We start from the raw sequence: 27,619 nt of genomic DNA, 5'->3' as shown, positions 1-27,619 counted from the left end.
AGGCTGCAGTCAAATCTCTGCGCTCTGCTCACTCGCACTGTCATGGAAATGACCTGATTAAAAGAAGTTGCTTTTGTTGCTTCCTTTGCTATTTTAAGCAATATGCCTAGCTAGCAATGCAAAATACATTTTACCAGGATAACGTTAGCTTGCTGGTGTCGGATTACTGTACTGTGTGGTACAACTGTGCCCTGCCCAGCAGCGCCAGTCATACCAATTCGCATAATGAGTGATCATTATGTAAAAGTAAAGGTCCAACTCGAGCAAATGAAATCATCTGGGGAGGATGCAGAGAATGAGGGAGCAGTGGATATTGAGGAGCAGGTGCCGGTGTCATCCCCGCCTGCCTCTGTCTCGCCGGTCACTCCCAGCATCACCATAGCAGGGAGAGACGCATCCAGGACCTCCATCACTTCCAAACATAGGAGTAAAAGTCGTAGTAAACCGGGTAAAGATGACAAGAACGGCGGCAAACACAACTCCGACCTAGTGTTGCATGGTTCTATAGTCGCTGCTCATGTGGGGAAAAACTTGAATCGAATAGGGCACGAGCGGACACTTCATATCAAAGGAACTGGGAAGATACTGCAGGGCAAGACCGAGACTAACGGGAACGTTGCGCACAGCCATCGACCCAAAGACATTAAAGAAAGTCACCGTGAGGATGGACACAAACTAGCAAGGAAGAGAAGACCCGTGACGGTGGATATCTCTAAAGCCAAAACCTCGCTGGAGGCGCTGAAGCTAAGCATCAAACAGCTAAAATGGAAAGAGGTATGCTACTACACTCTGCCTGGGCTATTCTCTCATTGTCTTTTCTGTGTGTTTGTCTTAGGGAAGGTTGGTTGGAATGAAACCTGCTTGGCACATGGTTGAAAACCACTGTCCTAGACTATGAGATCCTGGATTATTACCTCTAGATCCTAGATTATTACCTCTAGATTACCTCCAGATCCTATATTATTAGCTCTATGATCAGAAGCTTTGCAGGAATTAATTTGTATTTCTGTTTGAGGTTCTGTGGTCAAGTTTTACACAAAAAAAGGTATTTGGAGTTCCAGTTGAAGTACTTGTGAGACATTTTTGAATGCTACAGCACTCTTTTCTCAAAGTTTTAGCAGTTCATTTTCACAGCGATGAATGCTGTCATTTCTGTCAGTGTTCTCTCGGTAAGTTTTTTTTTATTCAGTACACAAAGGAACTGTTGACATCTCTGTTATTGTAATACTTACAAAATGTGCAATACAAATAGTAAGAATTAGCAGTAAGCGGGTAGGTGTGAACGTTTTTGAGCTCTAAATACTCTCCAGCACATCTGTACAAAAACATATTTAATCAATAACAGGCTTATCATTATTTATTCACAGGCATATTATTTAATTAGGCTACTTAATATTTAAAAATGTCACTGGTTTAACTTTAAGATAACTGAACATGCAATACATTGACTTTATACATTACACTATAGTAAGTCAGTTTCACTAGAACTCTCCTGGATGGATTTATTATGATACAAAGGTGCATCTAGTGGACAAAATAATAAACAATAAAATAAAAACTACCACACATTGTTGTATAGAAAGCTAGAGATTGTTCTCTTGAAAACACATTTGTGTAACAAATGTTCACTGTAGCATAGAATTCCAGGTTTTCAAGGGTTTTGAGTGCAGTGGCTGATTAGTGGGTGGCCCGCCCAGTAACGGCTGTGGTAGGGGAAACACTGAGTTAGAAACGGTTCCTGAGAGAACACTGACAGAAATCCCATGGTCCGTAGCTGTGAAAAGTAACTGTTGTTTTTCATTTCATTACGTGCAACCAGGCTATAAACATTAAGTAACAAGCATTTATAAATATTAAAACTGGAATCACAAAGATGGATTTTTTTTAATTTCCAGCTTGCAAAACCTTCGTAGGACCTCACAAAGATTTTAAACTCAGCTTCAAGCTTTCAAATTGTCAATGATGCCAATATATTGTGTAAGTCACACCCCAGGTTCCACTTTGTAGTCACTGTGCCTTTTCTTTGAGAAACCGCTCCACTCTACACTGAGTATCTGATGCAGAAAAACGCTAGTGATTAGCCAGACTAACATTTAAGACAATTGTTGTGAATAGAGACATTTTGAATTAAGAATTCAGCATTGATCGGCGAACGTCTATTCACTTCACTATAAAGGAAGTGTCTGATGGAACTTCTGAAACTGGGCAATGTGCTTGTATCTTTTGTAGTTTTTCAATGTTTTATCAGGTTTTCAATGTTTTATCAGAATATCCATTGTGTACCATGAGATCTATGTGTGTCAGAGCATTTCTACTGTGAAAACAAACAAAGCCACATTCACACTCCATTTGGATTTGACGGTAGAATCCCAGGACAGGTGAGGGATGTCTAGTTTGTATCTAGTTTGGGCACCAGGCCTTATTCAAACACATGGGCAAATACAACAAGGGAAGTGATCTTCCTAGACCACCTGTGTACAGGTAGGTTTGGTGCCCTATCCAGTATCTAAAGAGGATCTTGTTACATCTTCGTTCTTCTTCTTTCTTCTTCTTTCTTTCATTCCATGCTTCCATCTGGATTGTAATCCCAAGGGTAAACATGAATGTATAGGTTACACGAAAGAACTATTAGAAACTGATATTCTGAAATATCCATTCAAACATCTCCAAAAGTGCTGTTTGAATACATTTTTTAACAACTAATAACTGTTGTTAAAAAACTGTTTTACAAATAACAACTGTTGAAAGCTTGAGACCTTTCTAAAAATAATTTGCTGGAGCCCTATTTAAATGGAATCATGATACATATTCTAACTGCATTGGTATTTTAATGTCAGGTGTAGGCTAAATGGGTTTCAGTGTAAATGGGGCCACCTTGTTTCACTACAGTGAATCTCTATAAATAATGGTCATTGAAATACTGCTATTGTCTGACTTTGCAACCATAGGACCTTGAAGACTTTCTTCTGTTTTTTTTTCCTTACCACTCTTCAGTGTCCTACATTTACTAGTTTACACATTTTCAATATGATGTTGATTTGTTGACCATTCTTATTTGTAATTTATTTCTCTTCTTTCTTCATGAAGGATTGGATAGCATAGGAGAAGGTGTTGATTGGCATTACCCAGCGCATTGTTAATTAGATGACACGGTCACTTTTAACCCTGCCTCCGCTTGAAACTGTCACTTCGCAGGCGTCTAATGTATAAAGTTACACTTGCTTGTGGCTGAAAGTTGTTCTAAATGGAAAGCAGTAGCTGTAAAACTTTTATGAGCAGGCTAATTGATCCGGTCCTCCCTACTCACCATCTGGTCAGTCCCAAAGCAGTTTGAATGTGATGCAATTAATACCTGCTATCGGCCATTATCAACAGGGTCTCCATTATACATGAGAAGTAAAGAAGGGCAAAGTGATGGGACAGGTGAAGTAAAGACAGTTTTTATCACCGGCGACCACATACTGATACTCAAACCCTTCCAATTCCAGCAGATCTGGTGTCAAAACTGGTGGACAGAAGCCCTATACATTACCCGTCTTTGTCCTCGTGCTATACCTCCAACAAAGTCAAGGGCACTACAGATCCTGTGTCATTTATACCTTTCAGCCTCTCCAAGGGGTTGAAACCCCAGTAGCCCTGCGTTATTTATTTGTAATTTATGAAAAGTACATTAGCTAATAATAATAACCCTAGCAATTAAGGTGTAGGCCTTATTTGCTGTAAATTGTGAGCAGATTTACGCGCAAGTAAGTTTAATGTAGGATTCATTAAAAAATCTTGAAAGAGTTGTTGAACGTGCCAATTTCTTGATGAATATCCTTTCAACTTGCTTACGAGAAAATATAGAGAGTTTTCTTTTTTATTCTTTTAGAACATTCAGGTAAGACTTGATCTAGCACATGATGGTCTCATTTATTAGGCATGTTCTCACCTTAAGTGACTGATGTGCTGTACACTTGGCTCCGAGGGCCATTTGCATAGAAATTATGTCTCATGGAAAATTAAGTCTTGGCTGGATCTCCATACATAACCATCAGGAGTGTGCTTAGCAGCAGATTTAATGGCACAGCATTTTATGACTTGAGAGGCAACTCTGTCAACTGACTTTCAGCATGTGGCATTCTCTCAACAGTGGGAAATGATTAGACGTAAGCTCCTTTAATCCAATAGACGTTTAGTCCTCTTTTTGGCAGAGGGAATGGCAAGATTGAGGGTCTGAGTCACAACTATAGAAAGAGAGACTAATAAGTGTCTTTTTAATCATGGTCTTGAATACTACAGATTAATCCTACCTTTATGGATTTATGCTCAAGTTTAAAAAGGCCTACCACCTAGAGGCTTTAATGGGACGGCTTTGGAAAATAAGGGCCTGAATGTCTGCAAAACTATAATTGCTGTGCCAGGAATGACAGATAGGCCTGGCACAATTTTCAGACAAGTGAATTTGAAGAAGTTTATTTCACTGGACTGAATAACAGAAACAGTTTAATGCTGGTCTCTTACCCTTTGGTCATGCAACAAGAGCTGGATCTGGAAAAGGTCTACATGTGACCGCTATTTGCTAACTAAAATTAGATAAATTGACCAAGGGTGGGGCTATGTCGAGAGAGGTTTATTATTCACACTTGGCCCACAAATGTGTATATGTAAGTGCACTCCAATGGGAGAGCATAGTCCTACGCCCAGCTCTGCACACGCACATGAGAGGGCTATTTTTGGCTCTGTTTCCTAGATACTACCCAAATTAATTTGACCTACTTCCCTGATCAGATTAGCCAGTTATACATCGGAATCTCTGTGATTGTATTTATAGCATAGCTTGGCTGTCAAGCAGGGTTTCCCTGTTACACACGCTCACACACTTACTCATGAATGAGATGCTCGTCTTCCACCCTTCATTCACCCACAATGCCCTTGGTTCAGGCACATACTGTAACTGCAAATGCAAGACCAACTGCGGGGTCTGCTGTTATTTTCATAAACTGGCCGCATTGTCATGTGAAGCGATGCAAGAAAGCGGATGAAGTTATTTTGTTTTGGAGATTGATACACCAATGCACATAGAACGTGAGTAAATTCATTGGAATACAGCCATGACTCTTTAAACATAAGGAAATTAGGAAGATTATTGGAAGATATAAAGTCACTACAGACAAAAGACTTATTGTTGCACGATCTAAGAAGAATCATTTAAACCAGATTTGACATCAAGTGTTAAATCATTATTCAGATCAAGAGGATTATTGGATACTTTAATAGAGTTCTGTTGAAGCCAGAGGGACAGCTGACACTGCTGGCTTTCTGTCTCAACAGCAGTTCAGAGGCCACATTGGATTTAATCTAATTTGATCCTGAATGTGCTATGGTCAGTGCTAGCTTGATGGTCTAATCATGATTATGAATGCTAAATTATTTTTAGCCCTGTGACAGCAGGGTATCACAACATGGCTGGCATATCCTAATGTTTTTCAACTGCATGCTGTTGCATACTGTAACAACACATTTGCGCATGATATCTGACAAAACCTAGAAGAACAGTTCTTTCTGGCTAAAAAAGTGTGTGTGTGTGTGTGTGTGTATTTGGCCGATGTGGAGTAGATGGATAGAGAACAAAAAGTGTGCCTTGTGCCAGGTCTCCTGCAGGGGCTTCCTAGCTCCCTAATCCTTTTATAGTATCACTTCCTCTTCTCTTTCCTGGCTCATTACAGCAGAACACATACTAGCTACCTACCATCCTTAGGCAGGATTATCCCTACCCTCCAGGTTCACTGGAAGGACAAATACCCCCATCTATGATCTGAGTCACACTAACAAATTAAGCCTTCTTTTTCATGTACAGATGCATGGATAGTATGTTTCTGCTGGCCAAGGATTAGTAATTAATTCTGAGTATTTACCAGGTCTGAGGCTGCTGAGTACAGAGCTGCTTTTGAATGACACAATTAAGGCCATGCTTTGGAAAATAGTGAACAATATAATCTACACAGACTCTTTCATTTCAAAATAATTCTGAATATTTTATCTGATTTAATGTCCTCACCCCTTCATTCTTATAGTGGAATTGAATCAGTTCATGTGCTTCATATCAGCCTTATACCTGAAACCAGTATCAGTGCATCACTGCAAGATTTGAGCCTGAACCAGAATACATTTTATTAACTGTGCAATCACATTGGCAATGAGGTTGGTTGTTCATTGAGAAAAAAGTTTCTTTGCCTGCAGTTCATCTTCAGACTATTCTGTTACTGTTCCACTCATGGCAACTCCTTCAAGCATCTTTTTTTCTCCTTTCACCCCCTCTGCCTCTCTGCAGTTTCCTCTGGGACGACGGGCAGCCTGTGACATCTACTGGCATGGTGTGTCCTTCCATGACACTGAGAATATCGTCTCAGGGCAGGTCAACAAGTTCCCAGGTATTCACATGCCTATCTCCTCTCCTCTAACCCTCTGCTGATTCATTTGTGCTTGCTGAACTGTAAGTGGGGCGATGGTTTGAGTTGGGCCATGGGGCTTCATGTATAGTCTGTAATCTATAGGCAACAGAATGGATTTGGTCTTAGCCTTAGCCTTGCTAAGCCCAGTTTTTCCAATGCTAACCTTTTCATGACATGGTAATAACCGTAGCTTTAGAGACTTTAGAGATTACTGTACTGGCCGGAGATGGACACGCACATCTACACCACTGGAGCCTGTGGCTTGCACGCTATCTCCCATCATACCTGTGTCATTTAAAGTTTTCTCTCTTTACTAGGCCTTGTCTATCTTTCAGGCATGGCAATTAGTTGTTAGTATTGGGAGAAACATGTATAGAATGTCTTTCATTACACTAATACTAGCTCCATTCCCAAAATAATATAATTTCTTCTGAAGGCTACATTCAAGTGCATTTTCAGTTTTAATTCACAGATCGATGCCAGTTTCTGCCATCCCCTCCATGTCTGTAACAGTGCTTTGTACATTGCAGGTATGATTGAAATGCTGAGGAAGATCAACTTGAGCCGGGCGGTACGGACCATGCAGGAGCTGTTCCCAGAGGAGTACGACTTCTACCCCCGCTCCTGGATCCTGCCTGAGGAGTACCAGCAATTCTCTGCACAGGTACACAGGACGCTCATTTGGTCTAGGGCTGCTGCAATAAATGCATGATCGAGTGATCACAATTATAGGAACCAACAGCAATTATTTTGTTATGACCGCGGTCACTGTTTTGTTTTTCCCCTAAGAATTTTTCCTCCTCCAAATTTTTATCTTGTCGCCCACTTGGTCATAGGTCATTACTTGGATTCATATTCAGAAGATGCCTGTAAAATAGCCTAAATCTCTGTGCAGGGAGAGGTCTGGAGAAGTTAGATGGTGAGCACCATCAAAACTCTATGCAAAACTAATTTGTGTGTGATGAGGCTCACATGAATTGTGGGATATGTCTGTGGATGATCTGAATGCATTCATTGTGCTTCTTTATTTCTGTGAAATATATGGCTGTACAAACATGGATATCGACAGCTACTGCTCAGAAAAGTTTGAAGAAATCTGTCATGTATTTTAAATACCTTACACTTCGTTGCTGTTTATCTTTAACTGCTTAATGTTTTTTGGGGCTTTTTGCTTACTTATTTTTGGCAAAGTGCTTGTAATATGTTATATAATCAAGTAATGGCTACGCCTACATTTTCCCCCTGCTTCAAATGTCCTATTTTAGGAATAAAAACACAGACACTGATTTGGTTGTGTTGTTTTTGTTCCATAAATAACGTTTTAGTACATGACATTTTATTTCCTTTGTACATTAGGTTATTAGATTGCTGTGGAAGCAGACATGAGCTGTAACGCTGTGCTCTCTACTGGCGTCTTTGCTTTGCTGGCGAAGGGGATTCAAAAGTCCGGCCTTTCTAGTGTACGTGCAAACCCTTTAAAGTTGATTGATGCTCTTTTCCCTTGGTCCGACGTTGTAAATGCAATGTAGCACAGTGAGCAACATTGATCTTGTTGCAAACCCACATACAACTTCACTGATGAGCACGTTTATTTTTGATACTGTGACCTGTTTATTTCATATGCTCAGTTCATTACTAACTCTCCTTTGGGGAACAAAATACATTGGTAATCACAACTATTTGAGACAATAGCCTAATCATTCCAAAATTTCATGATCGCTACAGCCCTAATTTGGTCCCAAAACCCATTTGTACTGGTCTCTATTGATAGGTCATCACCACCAGGCAGGTTTTGCCTATTTCAGTGTGTTTTGCGACCACCTAAATGAAAACAGCATGTCATTGTACCCCTGGCCACCTTGAATGTCTTCAGCACCCCATTCTCAGTCTTAACCCAATATTCGTAACAATCTAAGCCTCTTTAAAGACATGCAGAACTCTACAGACTGGGACATCTATGTTTAAAACTACCACCAGGCTCTCACAATAAATGTACTGAACTGTTTTAGGTTCAGCAGTATTTAGGGTCAAACATTAGATCCATAATCCCAGTCTGACATCAGCCTGAATGCCAGTGCTTTTTTCACATAGCGACTGTGATTGTAAATCTTTTCACACAGTGTTTTGAGCTGTGCACTTTCTCCTTAAACAGAAGTGTGTGATTTAAGCCTGAGCTGGAGTCCTGCCTCTGTTGTTAAACATAAGTCCTAGTTGGCTCCTCTCTCCCTTGGTAAAGGCCCAAAATGGACTCTTAAGGCCAGATAGCAACTATTTTTAACTCAGTTTAATTTACTGTTTCTATGTCATCTTTGTTTGCTCACTCTCAGCACTCATTGCATCCCTCTCTGAGTAGCCCTACCCAAGGTCTTCCATTTTTTTTTCCTAATGAGGTTTTCGTGGGAGTTTTTCCTTGTCCTCAGTTGAGGGTCTGCCATGATGGATTTTTTTTGCTAATTTGCATTTAAAAAAATAAGCAGTTTCTCCCCAAGTCTTTTAAATTTTTTGACCTATCCAGACCAAATTTGGTACACAAAGGGGATTATGATTACTAGTCTAAGTGGGTGTGTGGCCTATGATATGATAAATGTATAGTGGCTTATAACTCAAGGTAGGTTCAAACTGAAACTTGTTGAACTCTTCAGAAACTGAATCTTTAATATGCATGCAAATGTCATGCAAATCCATCAAAGCTGGGCCAAATGATGGCATTTTGAATGTTGAGGCAGATGCAGCAAAGTTGACACCTTTCACAGCAATGTTGATACAAAATACAAGAATTTAAATTTAAAGTTTTGAAATTCATTTTCTTAGCCTACAGTCCGTTCTGTTTAGATTCTAACAAAGAATAATTGCTGTGAAAACTGGAAATAGTACAGAGGAACACAATGGAGGACGCCATTTTGAAAAGACAAGCCAAATGGGAGCCATTATTTACATAGTTTCATATGTGAACACTGGGAGGTGCGTATGGGGCAGAAAAATTGTGTGTTCGGTGTCTCTGCCTATGAGAAGATAAAAATATATTTCACTGTTTTTGTGAATTGCCATTGTTTTTCCAGTGGCAGTATAATCTAAGCGTATTCTATTATGTTCCTCAGGCTTACTATCTTGATGTTATTGTTTTACCTTAATCTTTGCAAAGATACGTTACATTCAGCAAGTTTTACAACTCTTTGTTATCTTTGCAAGTTGACAGCAACTACCATACAGTGACAGCAACAGCTTAAAATGGCAACATTACCTTACTACCTTACTGACACTGAGCATCGCTAAACTGCTTACCATGTTGCATTTTATGGTAAAGTTCGCTAACTGTCATGGATGGCGGTCCTATTTGGAAATGTAGAATGTGCATGATATGCAAATTGTCTGTTTTTCTCCTGTTTGTGCAACATGAGTGGTGAGTTCACTTATTAGCTCACTTAATTTAATTGCTTTTAAGTCCAAAATGAACTTAACAGAAAAATGACTTTTATGGTGATGTCATTTTCCAACCGTGTAATTTATTCTTAGCTAGATAAGACGACATTATTGTAAAACATCTATTCTCCCAATGTTAGCTGTTATGACATGAACCCTGACATCGCTGCTTGCGGCTATATTAATTTACTGTTTTCATAATGTGGGCGTTGTGAAGCCCCTTGAGACTGTAACAGTGATTAAAGGCTATAAAAATAAACTTGACTATTAGAATACATTAGCATTGCATGCGAAAAGCTAGGTACATAATGACAACATTTTGATTTGTGTAATATAATGCCAGTGTTATCCTGAGGTGGGAATAATGCCTTCTGTGTTTATATTGGACATTGTACAGTTTGTAACATATCTGAAAGTATTATATTAGCCTCCTCTCTTTGGAATAATTTGTGTCGTACATCACATTTTGTATTTTAGAGAAATTGAAGTAAGGCTAGAGTCTGCTTTGACCTCTGTGCATGTTGTCTAGTCCCTATTAGTATTCTGCTTTAGTACCACAGTACAAAGATGTTTTCTGTATCTTGTGGCGGTGCTCAAGAGGCCGACGTTGTAAGTGGCACGCACAGAGGAGCTGCAGTTTTGAGTGCAAGCTAAGTAGTTTAAGGGTCAAACAGAGCAGCTGTTAATAGTGAATGACAAACTTGCTAATTGTCTGTGACACGTTTGCTCGCTGCAGTCACCACACCAGGGAGGAGCAGCTGTCCCCCCTTCTCCTCATCCCACTTCCTCCCTCTTCCCTCCCTTTCTCTCTCCGTCTCTTTTCTTGGCTGTCGTCACTGGCACGAAAGGCTAATTAATGCACAAGAGTAGCCTGATGTTCTGAGCCAGAGGACAGGAGTGGGTGAGCATGGGAGGTGTTCGCGGTTGTCACGACTTTGAAACTGTCCGTCAGTGTCCACAAATATCCCCGTGCTCTTGCGTGTCACGCTCGTTCAATCTTTTCTTCATAGGATAAGCCTGCTAGACTCACCCATGGGTTAAGGAGTGCCAGCCGACACTGTAAGCGTTTATCCACATTTGTGTGTTACGTTTAGCGTTTTTTTTTAAAATTTTTTAAAGTTAACGGGACAAGGAGTAAACAGTTTAAAATGGACCTTTTGTTGTTATCTGTATTAGACACTGACCCAGCAACTGGAGCATTTTAGTTTTTTAATCTTGATTAACAATGTAATCAGGCAATTTAACTGGTGGTGCAGTTGCATGGGCCGCTGCTCAGTAGGTCTGCTGTAAGGGAAATAGGAAGTATAAATTATATCCAGACAGAGGGGGGCACCAGAGTATCACTACTGTAATTCCAGTTTAGTGTACAGCAGACAAGCCTGCTTCCTAGTCTGTAGACTCCTAACTAATCTGAGGCTTTCACTGCTCATGTTCTGTATGTCACAGTGGGTTTAAATAGGCACAGCATTGTGCAGTCAGACCAAATGAGCATTAATAAATCTAACTTTATCAATCTAACTGAAACTGAGATGCAAGGCCTGGCACTGAGCTTGCATTTATATGGTGCTGGATTGCGGTGGTTCTTCGACATTGCTGAAGGGGGCACTAAAGTCACACTGACACTTACTGATATGCAATTGAAGTCACATTCAAGGCAAAGGAAGTATTGAAAGGTAGATGCTGTGACAGCTCTTAGCTCAAAGTGTAGCCCAATGAAAGGTATGCAGGTTATTATGAAACTAGGTTTGTGCAGAATACAGATTAGCAAATGCTTTGAGTACTTCTGCCTGGTTTACATTTAAGCAGTGTAATTGAAGGCAATTGAACCCTTGATGGTTCCCATGAATTGCATCATGTTTAAATCCCTTGATATAATTCCTCTTAAAAGCAAACCTTTTGGCAGAGGTGTATACCATGTACCTGCTATATCCTGGGTTTGAATCTGGTGTGGGATCCTTCTGCTGTTAACTATCATAAAGCAAAAATGCCAATACATTTTCTCTTTACATTTTTATACATATGTAATGAAGGCTGTAGTAGTCAACACATGCTGATCCTTGTATCCCAAAGCTAATCTAAAAGAAAAAAAAAGAAAAAATCTTTCTACCCCCTGCAGTCATTTCTCATGACTTGCACATCATCCCACATACACAACGTTTCAGTACACATCAATACCATTTTGAAGTCGATGAGTCTTTTGTGGTCGCCCGGAGGCATTCTGATCTAAAACAAATTTGCCATGATGTAAGAGGGTGACCAGGTTGTCTGGTGAGGAGTTTATCAAAGGGTTCCATATTCAAGTAAAAAAACATTTGCTGCCCTTAGATCTGGCACTTCATAGATAGAAGTCTTAATATTTCCCGGTACCATTGAGTGGCTGTAGGAGGCTTGTCCATAATCCAGTTCAGAAGAATGCAATTCCAAGCCAGAACAACCTGTTATCATGCAGTTCTTCATGTCTCAAACTGAAGGAGCGGTGAGCTGCTCAACAGTATAAAGATCTCATTTCATTCTCTGATTGAAGTGGAATCGTATAAATGCATTAGTCAGTGTAGAAAATGAATTTCATGATGAATGAGCTCCTTGTAATCAGATGAAAATAATTTAGTCATTGTTATATTAATCAAGCATCACATCCAATTATAAAAGATAGCTTTAGTGAAATTTTGTTGTCTCATTGAGTGCTAAGGTAATTTGTTACTTTACTTGCCAACAGAAAAGGTGAAACCGGGGTTTTGGTCGTAACATCATGTCGTATCATGTCGTTGTTTGCTGAGTTATCCTGGTATGTTTAAGTTGTGATGTTGGGCAGTAGCCAGCTGGTTGCCTCAAATTATTCATGGATTTATCATCAGATCAGTCTTTGAAACCAGTGTGATTTTGTGTTCAAGTGGTAAAACTTAATGTGCCAACTATGCATAATTTATATTATTCTGTCTTTAAAATGTTAATACGCAGTCTTGCACAATATTAAGGGATCACATGTATGTGAGGCAGTGTTCAGTCACAGTTTTTGTGTTTGGATAATTGGTATAGTGTGGACCAATTTACCTTCATCTCAGAGATGATCATTCAAGTGTTTGCATCGACCACAATGTGCACTAGTGTTCACCAGTAGGGGAAATGCAAGTATTTGTAATGTCTGTGTGTGTTTTCAGGCAGAGAATGGCTCATCTCTCATTGTGTTGTTGCAGATGTACTCTACACCAATAGATACAATAGATACAGTCAATAGATTGCCTAAGCACAATGTAAATGCACAACTTTAACAGTAATTTTACACTTAACAAAGCCATTCAAAACCAACAACCTGTGATTTGCTGCACAGGTCTAAGCGATTAAACATATCAAGATGTGGATTATTTTTTCTGTTCCCAGTTTTCCAGTTGGACATTTGTTATTTCTAGGTATGGTTTCTTTCCAAGAATCGGGAGTTGAACTGAAGTAACTACAGTGTTGATAAACAGATTGTAAACAGTCATTGACTAGTATTTGTACATTCAGAAGACTAAACGTGACATTACATGAAACTTGTAAACCTGTTCTATACATTAACATTAACATTCCATTAACTGCATTGTACTGTAGTTATATTTTGTCCTGTTAGTATTTTTATTTCATGATGGTAAATGATTTGGTGCCGGATTCATCTCTGTTTTCATTGTCTTTCACAACAACGCACCAACAACCCGCAAATTGTACTGTACTTGTGCGAGGGTCCATATTAGCACTATAAAGACAGGAAAGTCCGGTCTCGGGATGTAAGCTTTCACCACTGAAACTCAATGATGCTGGTTTTAAACACAGAGTTTTACTATGTAACCCCTGCAACCCAAGTGTTACCAATAATAGTCTTCTAACCATTTTTTTTCTGTTAACCTTGTCCCTTTTCACTCCCTTCTCTGCTCCAGATTCGCATGGTGAAGGAGAACGATGCTACGGTGAATCCCACCTTCATCGTCAAGCCGGACGGCGGCTCTCAGGGGGACGGCATCTACCTCATCCGCGATCCTAGTGACCTAAAGCTCATGGCGAGTTCACAGGCCAAGCAGGCCGTAGTCCAGGAGTACATCCATAAGCCGTTGCTCATTGACAAACTCAAGTTTGATATCCGCCTCTACGTGCTGGTGAAGTCCCTGGAGCCTTTGGAGATCTACATTGCCAAGGAAGGCCTGACACGTTTTTGCACTGAGCCCTACCAGGTAGCCATGACAGTGCTCATGATGCGCGCACAGACTCACTTTAAAGTTCTTAACATTTCACCTATCACACTGTTTACAGATCCTTAAAAAGCCTTAAAATGTATCAAGTTGAGTTATCTAAATTCAAGGTCTTGAAAGGTCTTCATGCACTACCCGTTTTGGAAAACTGTTGCTGAAGTTTTATCATGATATTTTAAAAACACAGATGATTCTGTCCTCAAAAACAGAACAGTTTTGTGAGCAAAAGTCTTAAGCTTAGGGATGCACCAGTCAGGTTTTCTGGGGTTGATCCTGCAATAGCATGATGTGTGCAAATTGGCTACTTTTTATGGCATACTTTTGACTACTTTCCTCAGGCAGTTGATTGAACATTTATCAGTGGCCGATCAATCAGTGTACCCCTATTTAAGATGATAGATTTTTTTAACTGTAACCCATAATGTCACTTTTATGTCAAGTAGCAAGTAGTTCAAATGGTGAATATCTCAGTTTGGAATGAATGTCTCCAGTCTTTTTTTTTGTTTTTTTCCAGTAAAAAAAAATTCCAAAACCCTTAAATGTAACTTGCTGAAACCTACAGACACTGTACCAATGAGAAATAATTCCATGGCCTCGATAATTAAAATCGGTTTTATTCTATCTGTGCAGGAGCCTAGCCAGAAGAATCTGAGCCACGTCTTCATGCACCTGACCAACTACTCCCTCAACGTCCACAGTGGCAACTTTGTTCACTCAGACAGCCTGAGCACGGGCAGCAAGCGCACCCTCTCCAGTGTGCTCTACCGCCTCGCTGCCAAAGGTGTGGACATCAAGAAGGTGTGGTCAGACATCATTTCTCTTGTTATCAAGACTGTCATCGCCGTGGTGCCTGAGCTCAAGGTCTTCTACCAGGCTGATATACCGCCTGGCAAACCGGGACCCACCTGCTTCCAGGTAGGTGGGGTGTGAATGTGTTGTTGTGTCAGTATTAGACTGCTTTGAAGGAGAGAGTGTCAAATTTGATGTTGGCAGAAGGGAAAAATACTTAAAAATCTAAACCAGAGGTGGGGACTCGGGTCACATGACTTGGACTGGAGTCAGAGGCTTGACTTGATGCATGAAGAGAAGACTTGGGACTTGACTTGACTTGTACTTTGATGACTTGAAAAGGTTTCTAAAATCTTGACTTGAGATCTTGTGTTTGTGTAAATGACTTAGATTGAAAGTGATGAGATTTGTTCCAGCAGACGACTGAATTTAAATTCTGTTTTGTGAATTTGTATGGAATGATTGAATTTATTGAAGTTGAAACTGATTATAGAAATCAAACTCATGATGCTCTTACCAAGTTTTTATCCTATTAAAACCATATTACATTGAAAAGTCCTTGATATTTAGTTTTCTTTAAGATATTAAATTGATACTGGACTCTTGATTTGTTCTGACTTGACTTGCTGTTCTACATTTAGACTTGGGACTTGACATTAATGACATGGACTTGACTTGGACTTGACTTGGTAATCTACATTTAGACTTGGGACTTGACTTGAGACTTGTGCCTCAAGACTTGACACTGACTTGGGACTCGAGCAAAGTTGACTTGGTCACACCTCTGATCTAAACTGAGATTTCATCGTACATGTATCCATGCTGTGTGTGTGTGTGTGTGTGTGTGTGTGTGTGTGTCAGATCTTGGGCTTTGACATCCTGCTGATGAAGAACCTGAAGCCAGTATTACTAGAGGTGAACTCCAACCCCAGCATGAGGATAGAACATGAACAGGAGGTAAGAGCGACTGTCAACAACAACATTATCATCGTCATTATTATTGTTGTCATTATCGTCACTGTCAGTGCCATAGTAATTGGTGTGTGTGTTTGCACGTGGGTTCCAGGTGGCACCAGGAGTTTTTGAGTATGTTCCCAGTCCGGTGGATGAAGAGGTCAAAGTGGGCGTGATCAGGGACACTCTACGCCTTATGGACCCTGGTCACAAGAAACCATCACTGTAAGTCCACACACAAACACACACACACGCAAAAAACACACAGAACACATTAGTTACTTATCCTTGGAAGTCAGAGCTACATCCCTCTGTTGATCGCTCTCTTACTCTCGCCTCTCTTTGTCTGCTGGACTGGTTTTAGAGCCTGCTAATAAGGGCGTGACATCTTTCTCTACCCGTCCCTCCTCCAAGCCCAGCTTAAGAAATGCACCACTGAACAGCTCACCATAAGCCTGTTAAATGGAAAAATTAAATTCCAGCCGAGCCGTGATGGAAATTCACACATGACTGCTAAGTGCGGCGGCTCAGTCTCTCTGACCGACCGGCCCGTGAGTTGGCTGGCACCACCGCCCCTCTACCATTACTGTTTTTCTCAATTTGTTGTTCTTGCTTTCTAAGTGATATGGATAGAGTTTCCACTGCACCCCTGAAGCCCGCAGTCTCTCTTTCTGTCTACTGCTGCTCTCTATTTCTTGCATCTCTCTCTCTCTCTCTCTCTCTCTCTGTGTCCCTTTCTCCCTCTCCCCAAGATTATCTTCCATATCTGATATTGGATCTGCTTCGTTCTGCAAGTGAGAGGAATAGCTTCTTGGGGATAATACCCTCTTTACTGTTACCATATTCATGACCAGGAGCATATTGATATAATCCCCCTCATAATATGTTTAATCCTCATTCCTCCTGCATTGCTTTATCTCCATCCAGCTAGGATCATCAGTACCACATCATATATTCTGACTACTTGATGTCTGTTGGATGAATTACATTGTTTTAACCTGCAGTGTACTGTAGTATAGACATTGGAAATTCTGTTCTGTTGAACAGTTTCTACTTATAGAGACCCTTAACCTTGAATCTAACGTCCTACCTACTCTTTATCTTGACCTAGACCTCATGACCTCAGTTCATCAGGGGTGAAACACTTCTCTCCTTTACACCTTGTGGTAGGACTACAGAAGCAAGTGGTGTAAACCGTGACTTCATCATGGTTTGCACCACTTGAGAAAATCATTTTCTACAAATGTCTGTGCTTTATTGGGCAGTATGTCATTAATATAAGAAGGTACAAGTTGTTTTATTGTGAAAATTCAACCTTAACTATGAATCATCATACCTCAGCTGAAAATTTTGGTTGGCAAAGCTCTGATGATCCTCTTTTTGCATTCTGAAAGAACTACTGTGTATACTATTTAAGCACTTATGTCAACATCTGAGGATCATTTTTTTAAGTATACTGTTGGCAATACATATCTACCAAATGGTAGGACTGTTTAGTCATAATTCAAAACCATGTCTGACAGATTATGGCTGATGTTGGTAATTGATTTTAGCTGTAGATCTTCTGAATGAACGTGCCTGACTTTTCACTGAGTTTTTGCTGGAGCAGTGAGTGATTTGCACCACAGTGTGGGTGTAGTGTGGAACTGCCCCTAAATGGCAAATCTTATATTTTATGAGGAATTCAACAGCTGTTCTGTATTTGGCCACCAGGAGGTGCAGTGCTGTCTCTCACCCCTCATCATGTTGCCATAGATCTGCTGGTAAAATGTTGTATAAAATGTCAGTTACCGTACTGAGGAGCCATGCTTTAAACTACAGCATCTCATTCAATGAGTGGAGAAACCAAAATATTAATTTTATAAAAATGTTAAAATCTGTAGCCCAAATATGTAGCCATTGTGACTGGAATATATTGCTGATGCCAACAGTCTGTTCTTACTTTGACAGCAAACCAGTTACAAATACTATTGCTAACTTAAACTATTTCAGTAAAATAGTAAGATGAAAAATTGGCAACACTTCATAATAACCATCCTTAATGAATGGTAAATTTATCATTAAGAATTATTAAGTATACGTAAATGCTATAAGAAATGCTATTTGACCACTAATTAATGTAATAAAAAATGAAGTTTATAAGTTGCAACTGATGTTTACTGTATTTAATAAATGGTTAATAAGTGTCTTGTAATGCATCGATACACACTATTTTGGCCCCCATTAAATGGTTAAGTGGTCTTTAAAAGATTAACTATTTGGGTGCCTATAGTAGAATTGCATCCGATTTTTATAGTCAAGTTGAATACATTTCTGAATAAACTTTAAGTCAATATGAACTTGCAGCGCTGCACCACAGATATCAACAGGCTGGGAAATGATAAAATGGAATTTTAAAAAAGTCAACAGAACAACTCAGAAATGCAACACTTTAATGTAAATAATTGATAGATTATTCAAAATAGATGTGTGTGTCTGTGTGTGTGGGGGGCGGGGTTGGGGGGTGCATTTGAAGAGGCAGGGTTATCCACTTAGATAACTAACAGTTACCATTAAATCACGTCTCAAGTGTTGCTCATGATTATCGGTCATTCATATGGATGAAAGTTTGACTTTCCTGAATATCCAATTTTCGTTTCACACATTAAAATGGTATAAACTATTTCACAATTATCTGCCTAACTTGGTCACCCTGCTTATTGAATACCCCTAGGTCTGTTTTTCTAAACTGTTTACACCAAATTAGTAAAAAAAAAGTTTTTTTTTTTCCGTCTTAAAAAAAGATATGACACATGCTTCAGTCCAGGAGGCAGACAAAACTATGTTACCACGGCAACAAGATGAACGTTTATCTTTGTCAGATGAACCCAAAGGCTTTTTCAGTCACCAGGACATCCATAATAAACTAGTTTTTAGTTCAAATTTGACAATTTTTTCCAAAACATCAACAATTACATTCCGTTTTTTTTACTATCTAACAGAGCAATCTTAAATAGATTAAATTAGATTTCAGATTTCAGACTAAATAAAAAAGGACATGCAAAGTACTCTGAAGCTTTATTTTAATTGTGTAGTCCGTTTTTCATTATAGCGTGTTACTGTTTCCCAGCTCAGCTGATTTATGCTAGCATGCTTACTGTTGTGGTGTTTGTTTTAATGTTCTAACAGGTGTATTGTTCTTTTGTTGCTCAGCCCTCAATTTCAGAATGTTCTTTTTAGCTATATTAACAGAAATATATCATCATTAATTAGATACATTGTGCTTGCCTGTTATCACGCCAAATATGCAGGTACACGTGTGCAACTTTAGAACTTTAGCATTCATGTCAGGTTGTGATTGCAGGGAAATCTACTGTCATCTGCAGACAGTGACTGAGTCTTGTGGTAGAAGGGGAATATGCTAATTATGCAACTAGCTAGTTGTAATGCTTATTAAATTAGCCATTATATCGGATGTGCTCCTAAAAAATGCAATCAGCGCTGCAGCCAACGACACAGCCACAAAATGAGAATACATTAATCATGCCCTCCTCTTCGTCGTGTGTGCATGCGTGTGCACATGTGAGTACACGTGCACATACTGTATGCGTGTCTATGAGAGGGCACGCGCGCTCTGAGCTGAATCTGAGGAATGCTATCCCTATCGAACAAAAGCCTTCATTAGGGAAGATGTAGCACCAGCTATGGAACTGGAAGTCAAACACTCAAGCGGTGATGGCTTCATCTCACAGCCGTGCTGACAAGCCAACCTCCACCTAAATGCAGAATTAAAAATAAACTAAAAATTGACACTTTTCTGAAAATCTGAAACCAGATGCCAAACTGTTCCAGATTAAAGCCTCAGGGATCCCGGTGGAATACGACCAGCTCTTAACAAGAAGCCTTGGACTTCTACTTCCCTTCACTTGCATAGGTTTTGATGTCATCTTGTTCAGTTGCATTTTAATGAGGACTGTGCTGTTTTTTCTTTTCATTTTAGACTCATTGTTAACAGCCAGACGTTGAACCAAGTGTCTGAGGACACTTTAAGAGCACAGACAAAATGTTCCCAATATTGTTATGGGAGGTTAAGCGATTTGTTTACTGCACAGATGGTCTATCAAGTTAGTAAAGTATACCTGTGCTGTTGTAGCTGGCAGCTGTTCTGCAGTGGGATGGATGGGATTCAGTCATTCAGAACGTAGAGTTGAGGCTGAATTCACCCCCACATGAATACCGCATCTCAAGATGAAGGGGGAGAGAGGAGAGAACTGACCAGGCATACGATGCAGAGGCAGAGCAGAGACGGAGAAAGTGCAAGGGAGCTGGACAGAGTAGCAGGTGATGCTATGAAGGAGACACAGTGAGAGCATGTATGAGAGAGATGGGTAAATATGAAATGGCAGATAAAAGAAAAAGTCGTATTTTAGCGAAAAGGAGGAAGGGATAGATGGGGATTATGGGAGAGGGAGGAGGGTGCGATGGTATCAGTGACACTCAGACATGCACTTCTCTCACCCTGCCCATTAATCCTTTGTATGACGTCAGTGAAGGTGATTTATGATCCATTATGAGAAGTGTGTGTGTGTGTGTGTGTGTGTGTGTGTTAGGACGAGAACAGAAAGCAGATATTACACTACGCGGGGACATATCTTAGGATGCAGTGTTAGCGACAAGATTACAAAGCATCTCACAGACAATGTGAAAAAAAACAACACTGCAGCTCCCATGCACACACACACACACACACATACTCTGAAGTGGATTGAGGCTCGGTGCAGTGCGGGGATAGCTGAGGTCGAACCAAATTGTGGTATTTTAAAGTTTAAATTTCACCTCATTCTGTCACCGGGGACGGCTTTGAATAGGATCCTCCTGTCCCCCGCGTCACCCCGAATTTCTCTGATCCCTGAATCCTTCCTCACCTCCCGTCTGACAAAGAGCGTGCGGGTGTGCGGGGTAGATATGAGAGGGAGCAAGGAACTCTAAGCCCTTTTATTAAACACGAAGCCAGCAATAGCATTTAGGCCAGCTACTGACAGCTGAATTAGTCCCCTCTGCGTACGCCCGGCTAACATTTGGCACCGGGCTTCAGTAGAACAGTCTCTCTGTTTCTTCACCTGACATTCTTCACCCTTTACCCTCTCGCTCTCCCTCCATCGTCGTCTCCTCTCTGTCTGGCGGGCCATGACGGGGATGTTTGCAGACATTCCCATCATTGTCGGTCTGTCTGGCTGTCAGTTTCTGCTGAGGCTGTGCCCTGCTTAGCAGAGCCTGTCCTGTCTAAATAGATGTGGTGTCCTTCTGGCTGCTGCGGGATGATTGATTCCATTAAACATTCAGCAGGCCTCTCTCAATGCCATTCACACTGCTTACTAATTCATGGAGAAAGAAACTGCCTGATGATAGTAAGCAATATCTCCTTGGTGTGTGTGGTGTTCAATTTGTGTGTGTGTGTGTGTGACTGTGTTGAGAACAGAAGCGTTCCTTAAGGGGCCGTCTGACCCGGATGTGGTTCTGTTGTCCTCCAGACATGGCTAGGTGAGGTGCTCGAGGCAGGAGGAGACTCGTTCTGTTAGCAAGCCAAGCCAATTACACTGCCAACTCCTCTTGAGGCATTCCTACAGTGTATTGGCACCTTGGGGGGCATATTATGCAACACACACGCACACACGAACCCACAGACTAACCCTCGCATCTGAGGTCTCCTGCTGGAGTTCAGCGGAGGCACCTCATCAAGATTCACTGACACTTCTCTCCCTCATTATCTCGCTAACATCTCTCTCAGCCGTAGAGAGGGGGTTCAGACGAGGTTAAAATTGAGATTGCTTAAGTAAACAAATGATAAATCCATTAGTGATCAATGCACCAACCCAAAGAATTGCCACTGGCTACCTGAAGGCCATTTGTTGAGGAACAACTGGAATCAAATGTATAGATTGTCTAAGCACCGTCGATGTCTGATGCTGAATACAACAATTTTAAATTTCTGAAAATGTCGAGCATTTCACACTAAATGACATGTGGTCGGAAAGAAAAATACTAGGTCATAAGGCAAGGCACATCACACATTGTGCGTCTGGATCAGACATGGTAGTATCACAAAAAATCAAAAACAGACAAAAGTCATGTTTGGTTAATATTTAGTTGACTAAATTAGTTAATTTCAGTAATCACAGATTGCCATAAATGCCATTAAATGTGTTCATTTCATATTCCTGCCAAAGACAACTGTCTATTGATTGATGGATTACTGAATGGATAGTTATTTAGTTTTCAGCTGCATAATCAAATATAGCATAGTAAAGAAACAGTTAAAAAACAATCCAAAAAATGCAAAAGAAGCAGTAAATAGGAAGTATGTAAAACTTAGAAATGTACTAATTCACATTTTGACACATTTCCATATTTCAGTCATATTTGAAAATATGAAACTTGGAAAATTGACTAATTCATGTGTTTTGATATTGACCTAGTACACAGTGCTAATTATATGTAAATACACAATATTTAACTCTGAGGAATTTGCTTAATGACTTATTTTAATGAAGATTTTACAGCTGTGTTTACAGGTATGCAGATTATTATTCATGAATAAATGGTATGGAGCTAAGACTGTATAGTAGAGGGGGGGGGGGGGGGGGGCTGAGGTTAGGCCTAATGCTGGAGGAGGCATTGTATTGAATTGGATGGAATAAATAAATGCCTGAAGCGCTCCTCGGCACACCTTGAGGTGGTGACTTGGGCTGCTCAGCTGCACCGGCAGCATGCCATGGAGAAGTTGGAGGTCATTGTCTGTTGCAGCACATAGTTTTGCCAACACCATTTTCTCTACAATTAAGTTCAAAGAGTCCAGGCTCAGCCCAATAACAAAAGTAGCCTCTGTCATCTACTTAGTGAACTGACATGCATCAGTTGCATTTTTGTTGGCCCTCCAACACACAACAGCATAGAAAATATAATCTCAGAGCTCAGGATTTTGAGATCACGTTATTTTTCACAGAAAATGGTTACATGGGTGATAGGAAAACCACATAAAGAAGCCATGGGATAATTTAGAAAACAATCCGCATGCCCTGCATTTTCCTTTCACCATTGCTAGATGTCACTCAAGGACAGCTCAGGTTCTTTCCACTTTCCAAAGGGTTCCCACTGGTCATGGAAGTTTGAGAGGTGCATTCCAGACAGGGAAAGTCAGGGAATTTGAAAAATTCTCTGTAAATTATAAAATATAAGGGAATGGGTCAGTTTACAAGAATATACCAGAATGTAATTTACAACTTTTTGCAAACACACAAGTTTTTCTACACAGATCACCCCTGTTTAGGGAAGCGACTGACTGCTAGAATGTAAACAACAATTTAAAAATGTCATTACAAAGTGCAAATAATATAATTTCAATGGAGAGGTTGTGAAATTGTGATGGGCAAGCCATCTCATTTGTGATTACTACAGCAGAATAAAATGTAGCTAATATCGCGATGAATTTTTCCGCCCTATGATACGTCATATTTTCGTATCGTGATATATTGAATTTCAATACATCGTCCCATCCCTACCCCTGTAGAATTTTTCTGAGCTGAAAAACAACATTAACAAACCAGTGAGAAATACAATTTTTAGGTCATGGAATTTTACATTGGGGTCATCGTGAGTTCCCCACTGAGCAATATTTATGACCCATAGAGCCCAACAAATAAAAGTTGTACACCCCCGTTAATGTCAGCACTGAATAAGTCCACGGTCCTATTTTCCCTAGTTGAATAATTGACAATTTATTGAAATTGTCAAAGATAGCCATAGCATTCAACTTGCTTGTGCACTCTGAATTAGATGTTGTTATTATTTATTCTTGAAGCCTGTTATCACCCCATTTATCAATTTGCTGTTTATTTATTTTTCATGAATTCAGCTCTTGGCTAGTTCTTGTCTGTTGGCAAATTTGCCAACAGACAGCCCTACACGCCCATTCAGACAGTCATTAAGGGTCAGACCATTGAACAGGTTCAGTGTTACAAATACCTGGGTACTATAATCGATAACAAGCTGAAATTCAATGACAACACGGGCAATTTGTAAAAAAGCCCAGCAACGACTGCACTTCCTCCGGAAGCTTAATTGGTTTGGTGTGTGTACTAAACTCATGACGCTCTAATACAGCTCCATGGTAGAGTCAGTCATCACCTTCTCTATTGTTACTTGGTTTGGTAATCTCTCAACAGGTGACAAGAACAGGTTGCAACATATAGTTAAAGTGGCCAGTAAGATCATTGGTGTTAAACTGCCTGATCTGTCTCACATCTTCCGTAAGAGAGCAACTTCTAAGGCTCGAGATATTTTACAGTGTCCTCTTCATCCTCTGTATGGAGAATTTGAGCTCCTACCCTCCAGACGGAGATTTAGACTACCAAAGGCCAGGTCTAACAGGTTGAATAATTATTTTATTTCTCAGGCCACCAAACTGTTAAATGCTCATGATGATCTAGCTGATGATTAGTTTCCCATTTAACTACTGGGGGCTGATGATGGTTTTAGCGATGGCTAAACATACTCTAGGTTTCCTGTTGTCACTTGATGTATTCATGTATTCATTTATTTTATCATGTTTTTTGTATCTGAGTCCGTGTGCCGAGTCTGTGTGTTCTATATTCTATCTGGCTGCAAGACAAATTTCCCCTCGGGGACAATAAAGTTGAAGTTGAAGTTGATTTGCGTCTTTGCCCAACTCACATTGCAAGGGTCATGAAAATCTAACATGTTTGAATTATTCTTGATGGTCTGACTGGATCAGGAGGCAAGAGATTGAGTTCTTAACCCCTCTCACACCACAAGACTATCTGTGCCAACCATAGGTCCTGACTGACCCAGATCTGCTAAGTCAGCACACACTCAGCCTAATCCTGAAATCCTGTTGGGATGGCAAAGCCGGACCCACAACTGGCTAAACAGTTATGTATTGTGTGACCCCCAGCATCAGTGCCTGAAAAGAGGCTGCAACAAGAATAAACTGGACTTCAGCAACCTTGTCTGTACTAGATTGCCCAGTCTGCTTTGGGTCAGAAGGAAGCACGGGGGAAGTTGGGGAATAAGAAATAGAGGGAGGGATTACGGGGGTAAGCGGTAAGGAGAGGAGTGGCTGGTGTGTGACTGGAGAGGAGTGAGGTGGTTCTCAGTCATTGATTTGCTGTAGCTCAGTTCTGGAAGCCCCTGGCTGTCACCCTAGTCTGATCCCTCTTGATTTCTCCCTCATCCTCTCACCTGCTATCATGTGCACCTTATTATTCCCCTTTATCTCCTTTCCGCCCTCCACCTCCTTTGCTCTCTTTGTTCCTCTCGTTTCTGTCTGTCCATTATATAAGCCTATCTTCCCCTGTTCTTAGCTCTTCCTGCTTGTGGCCATTCAGGTCAATCTACTCTCCAGAGTTAATAATGCAGAAGGACTTTTCTGGCCTGCGAATTTGGCAGATTTTCATCGGAGATGGCCCACATTTAAAATGCCCCTCCCATACGCGTAGCTTGCTCTCTGAATACCAAAGTGACAAAGAAGGACAAAGTTAGACTAGAGACTGCACAATTTTGGATTATCAAATAGTTAAGTTCTCTAGCAGGCAGTCTCACTGTGCAGTACTCTAAATCCAGAGCCAGATCAAACAAGCTTGTAGCAGCAGTGGATTTCCAGGGTTGGGTAAATGATTTGTGAGAGAGGTTTTAGAGGGCAGGGCGGTCAAGTTGATGTGGACCTGTGTGATGTTTTTTGTGACACTGTTCAGTCTTGATAATAGGAAGGGCACTGGAAAGGAGCTTGTGGTTCAGTCTGTTTTAGTTGGCACCCGGACAAAACAACGGAACAAAAATAACACACCACCTGTGCCAGGACCAATTCATGTTCCGATCCCCTCCCTTTTGGTGCACAGTCCAGCGGTCTATATATAAACAGCCTTTTCAGGCCATCACATGTGAAGGCAGCCGTTCTAGTAACATTGGCACATGCTCACTCCACTGGCTCCGCTTGCCACCTACCGGGACACACATCTATAGACGGGTTAATTAGGCGCAGGTGTGCCTCATTGTCCCGACGGGGCACTCCTGTCTCTCTCTGCCTCCTGACCAGCAAACAAATCCTCTGGTTTGCCACATTATTTTATCCTCTGATTCTTTTTATGTCCCGCCACCATGGTGCATGCAGGACACTGACGTCATGGTGGCGATCACCTTGCTGCACACATTTCCATATTAAGGTGTAAAAACTGATTTTCTTGAAACTACTATCTACTGCTAACCCTAACACCTTAGTGCTTTAAGATAGGGAGTTCATATTAATACTCTTATATTTTGTCATATTCACATCTGTCCTAGAGAGAGTCTGTGGGAGAAGTGAGATCTCTCCTGTTTATCTTTAACTACTTTTTGTATGTTTTAAAGGTCAGAGGTCATGACCCGGGTTTCAGTTTTTCATACAGGACAGTCCTCTTCTGTACCAGTAATAATATAACATTTTTTTTAGTGGGACGGGCCGTAATTTCATTTTTCTCAGTTTCATGAGAAGAAGAAGAATGGAGCACATAGTGAGTGGCACAGCGTAGCGTATATGTCTGTGCATGTCTGTGCCCGTGTGCATACAACATACAGCACTGTAGCTGATATGTAATGGTATAGGTTTTTTTTTTTTTTTAATGCATGTTAGTTCCTTCCATCACTTGAATATTTTTTCTTAACCAACCTCACACAAGTTCCACAGCATTTGTTGTGAATTCCCTTGACGGAACATAGGGGGTTGTACGACAAAAATTTCTCTGCAACTTAAAGTCACTAATACTACTCTTTTCCTCCTTTTCAATGGAGGAAGTTTTTGTACATGGTGGGAAACTGCAGAATTCAATATCTCGAGGAAATGAAGTCGAAGTAATAGGCAGGGAGGGTGAGTGGAGATTGCTTTGCCAGCTCAAATGGCACCTCTCTGAAAGTGGCTTGTCTGCAGAAAAAGTTTGATGTTATTTGTTGGTTTTCAGTCGGGAGTGATTGGTTTGTGAGATCGACTTTTTCCTTTGTATTTACATCTTGCTTTTGTTCATTATACAGAAGCATAGCCCACTTCAGCAGATTCTGGCTCTATGAAAACAATAACAGTCATCATAAAAAGGGCACCAGCAAAGGTTAGTGAAGTTGTAGCCCAAAAGTGATGGTTAGCCTACTTACTTTTTCTCTTAAGTGTGCAGGCACAGGCCTGCTAATACATCAATACAGGAGGTTAGCCTTTGTCCCCAGCTTGGTGTCTCTTACTGGATGACACACCCGATCTTTGATCTGGATCAAGAAGGATGAACTGAACCCTTCCTTTCCTCCTTTTCTCTCTTGTTTCCCCAGGACTAAATTGAAAATAGGGCATGCTGCTGATGTGGAAGAGGATTAGGGCCACGTTAAAAATTTTGTTGAATTCTGAGATTATTCTGACTTTATTCTCAGAATTCTGAGATTAATCTCAGAACTCAATTTTTTCACGTGGCCTCAATCCTCTTCTGTAAATTAACATAAAATAATAAATAATTGCTTTAGTTTGAGAGTTTGAATGCTGAGAGCATTTGTTATTTGTAGATAAACAGAAATTTGCACACAATTTTCATATTGCACACAATAGATATATATATATATATACATATATACATATATATATATATTTATATATCCACACACCCACACGCATGCACGCAGAAGATACACTGACAGGTAATGATGCGTGCGATATCCTGGCATTATATATTTTTTGTACTTCTTACAGGTTCGTTTTTAATTTTTTCATTAGGTTTGCTCTCATAAAGGTTCTCT

The 27,619-nt window shown here is 40.4% G+C and overlaps 1 protein-coding gene across 1 annotated transcript in view; it reads left to right on the top strand.

Moving 5' to 3' along the window:
• The first annotated feature begins 225 nt into the window (after positions 1-225).
• ttll11 (tubulin tyrosine ligase-like family, member 11) overlaps positions 226-27,619 on the top strand; it is a 32,713-nt gene continuing 5,319 nt past the window's right edge. Inside the window, 10 exon segments of the mRNA XM_071924038.2 lie at positions 226-469; positions 509-774; positions 6,314-6,413; positions 6,965-7,098; positions 13,766-14,056; positions 14,705-14,989; positions 15,725-15,820; positions 15,930-16,046; positions 16,119-16,130; positions 20,265-20,272. Coding sequence (XP_071780139.2) covers positions 226-469; positions 509-774; positions 6,314-6,413; positions 6,965-7,098; positions 13,766-14,056; positions 14,705-14,989; positions 15,725-15,820; positions 15,930-16,046; positions 16,119-16,130; positions 20,265-20,272 — 1,553 coding nt within the window.

This window comes from Centroberyx gerrardi, chromosome 2, assembly GCF_048128805.1.
Source record: "Centroberyx gerrardi isolate f3 chromosome 2, fCenGer3.hap1.cur.20231027, whole genome shotgun sequence".
Taxonomy (NCBI): domain Eukaryota; kingdom Metazoa; phylum Chordata; class Actinopteri; order Beryciformes; family Berycidae; genus Centroberyx; species Centroberyx gerrardi.
Note: the sequence above shows the minus strand (reverse complement) of the source record. Positions and strands in the feature narration are given on the sequence as shown.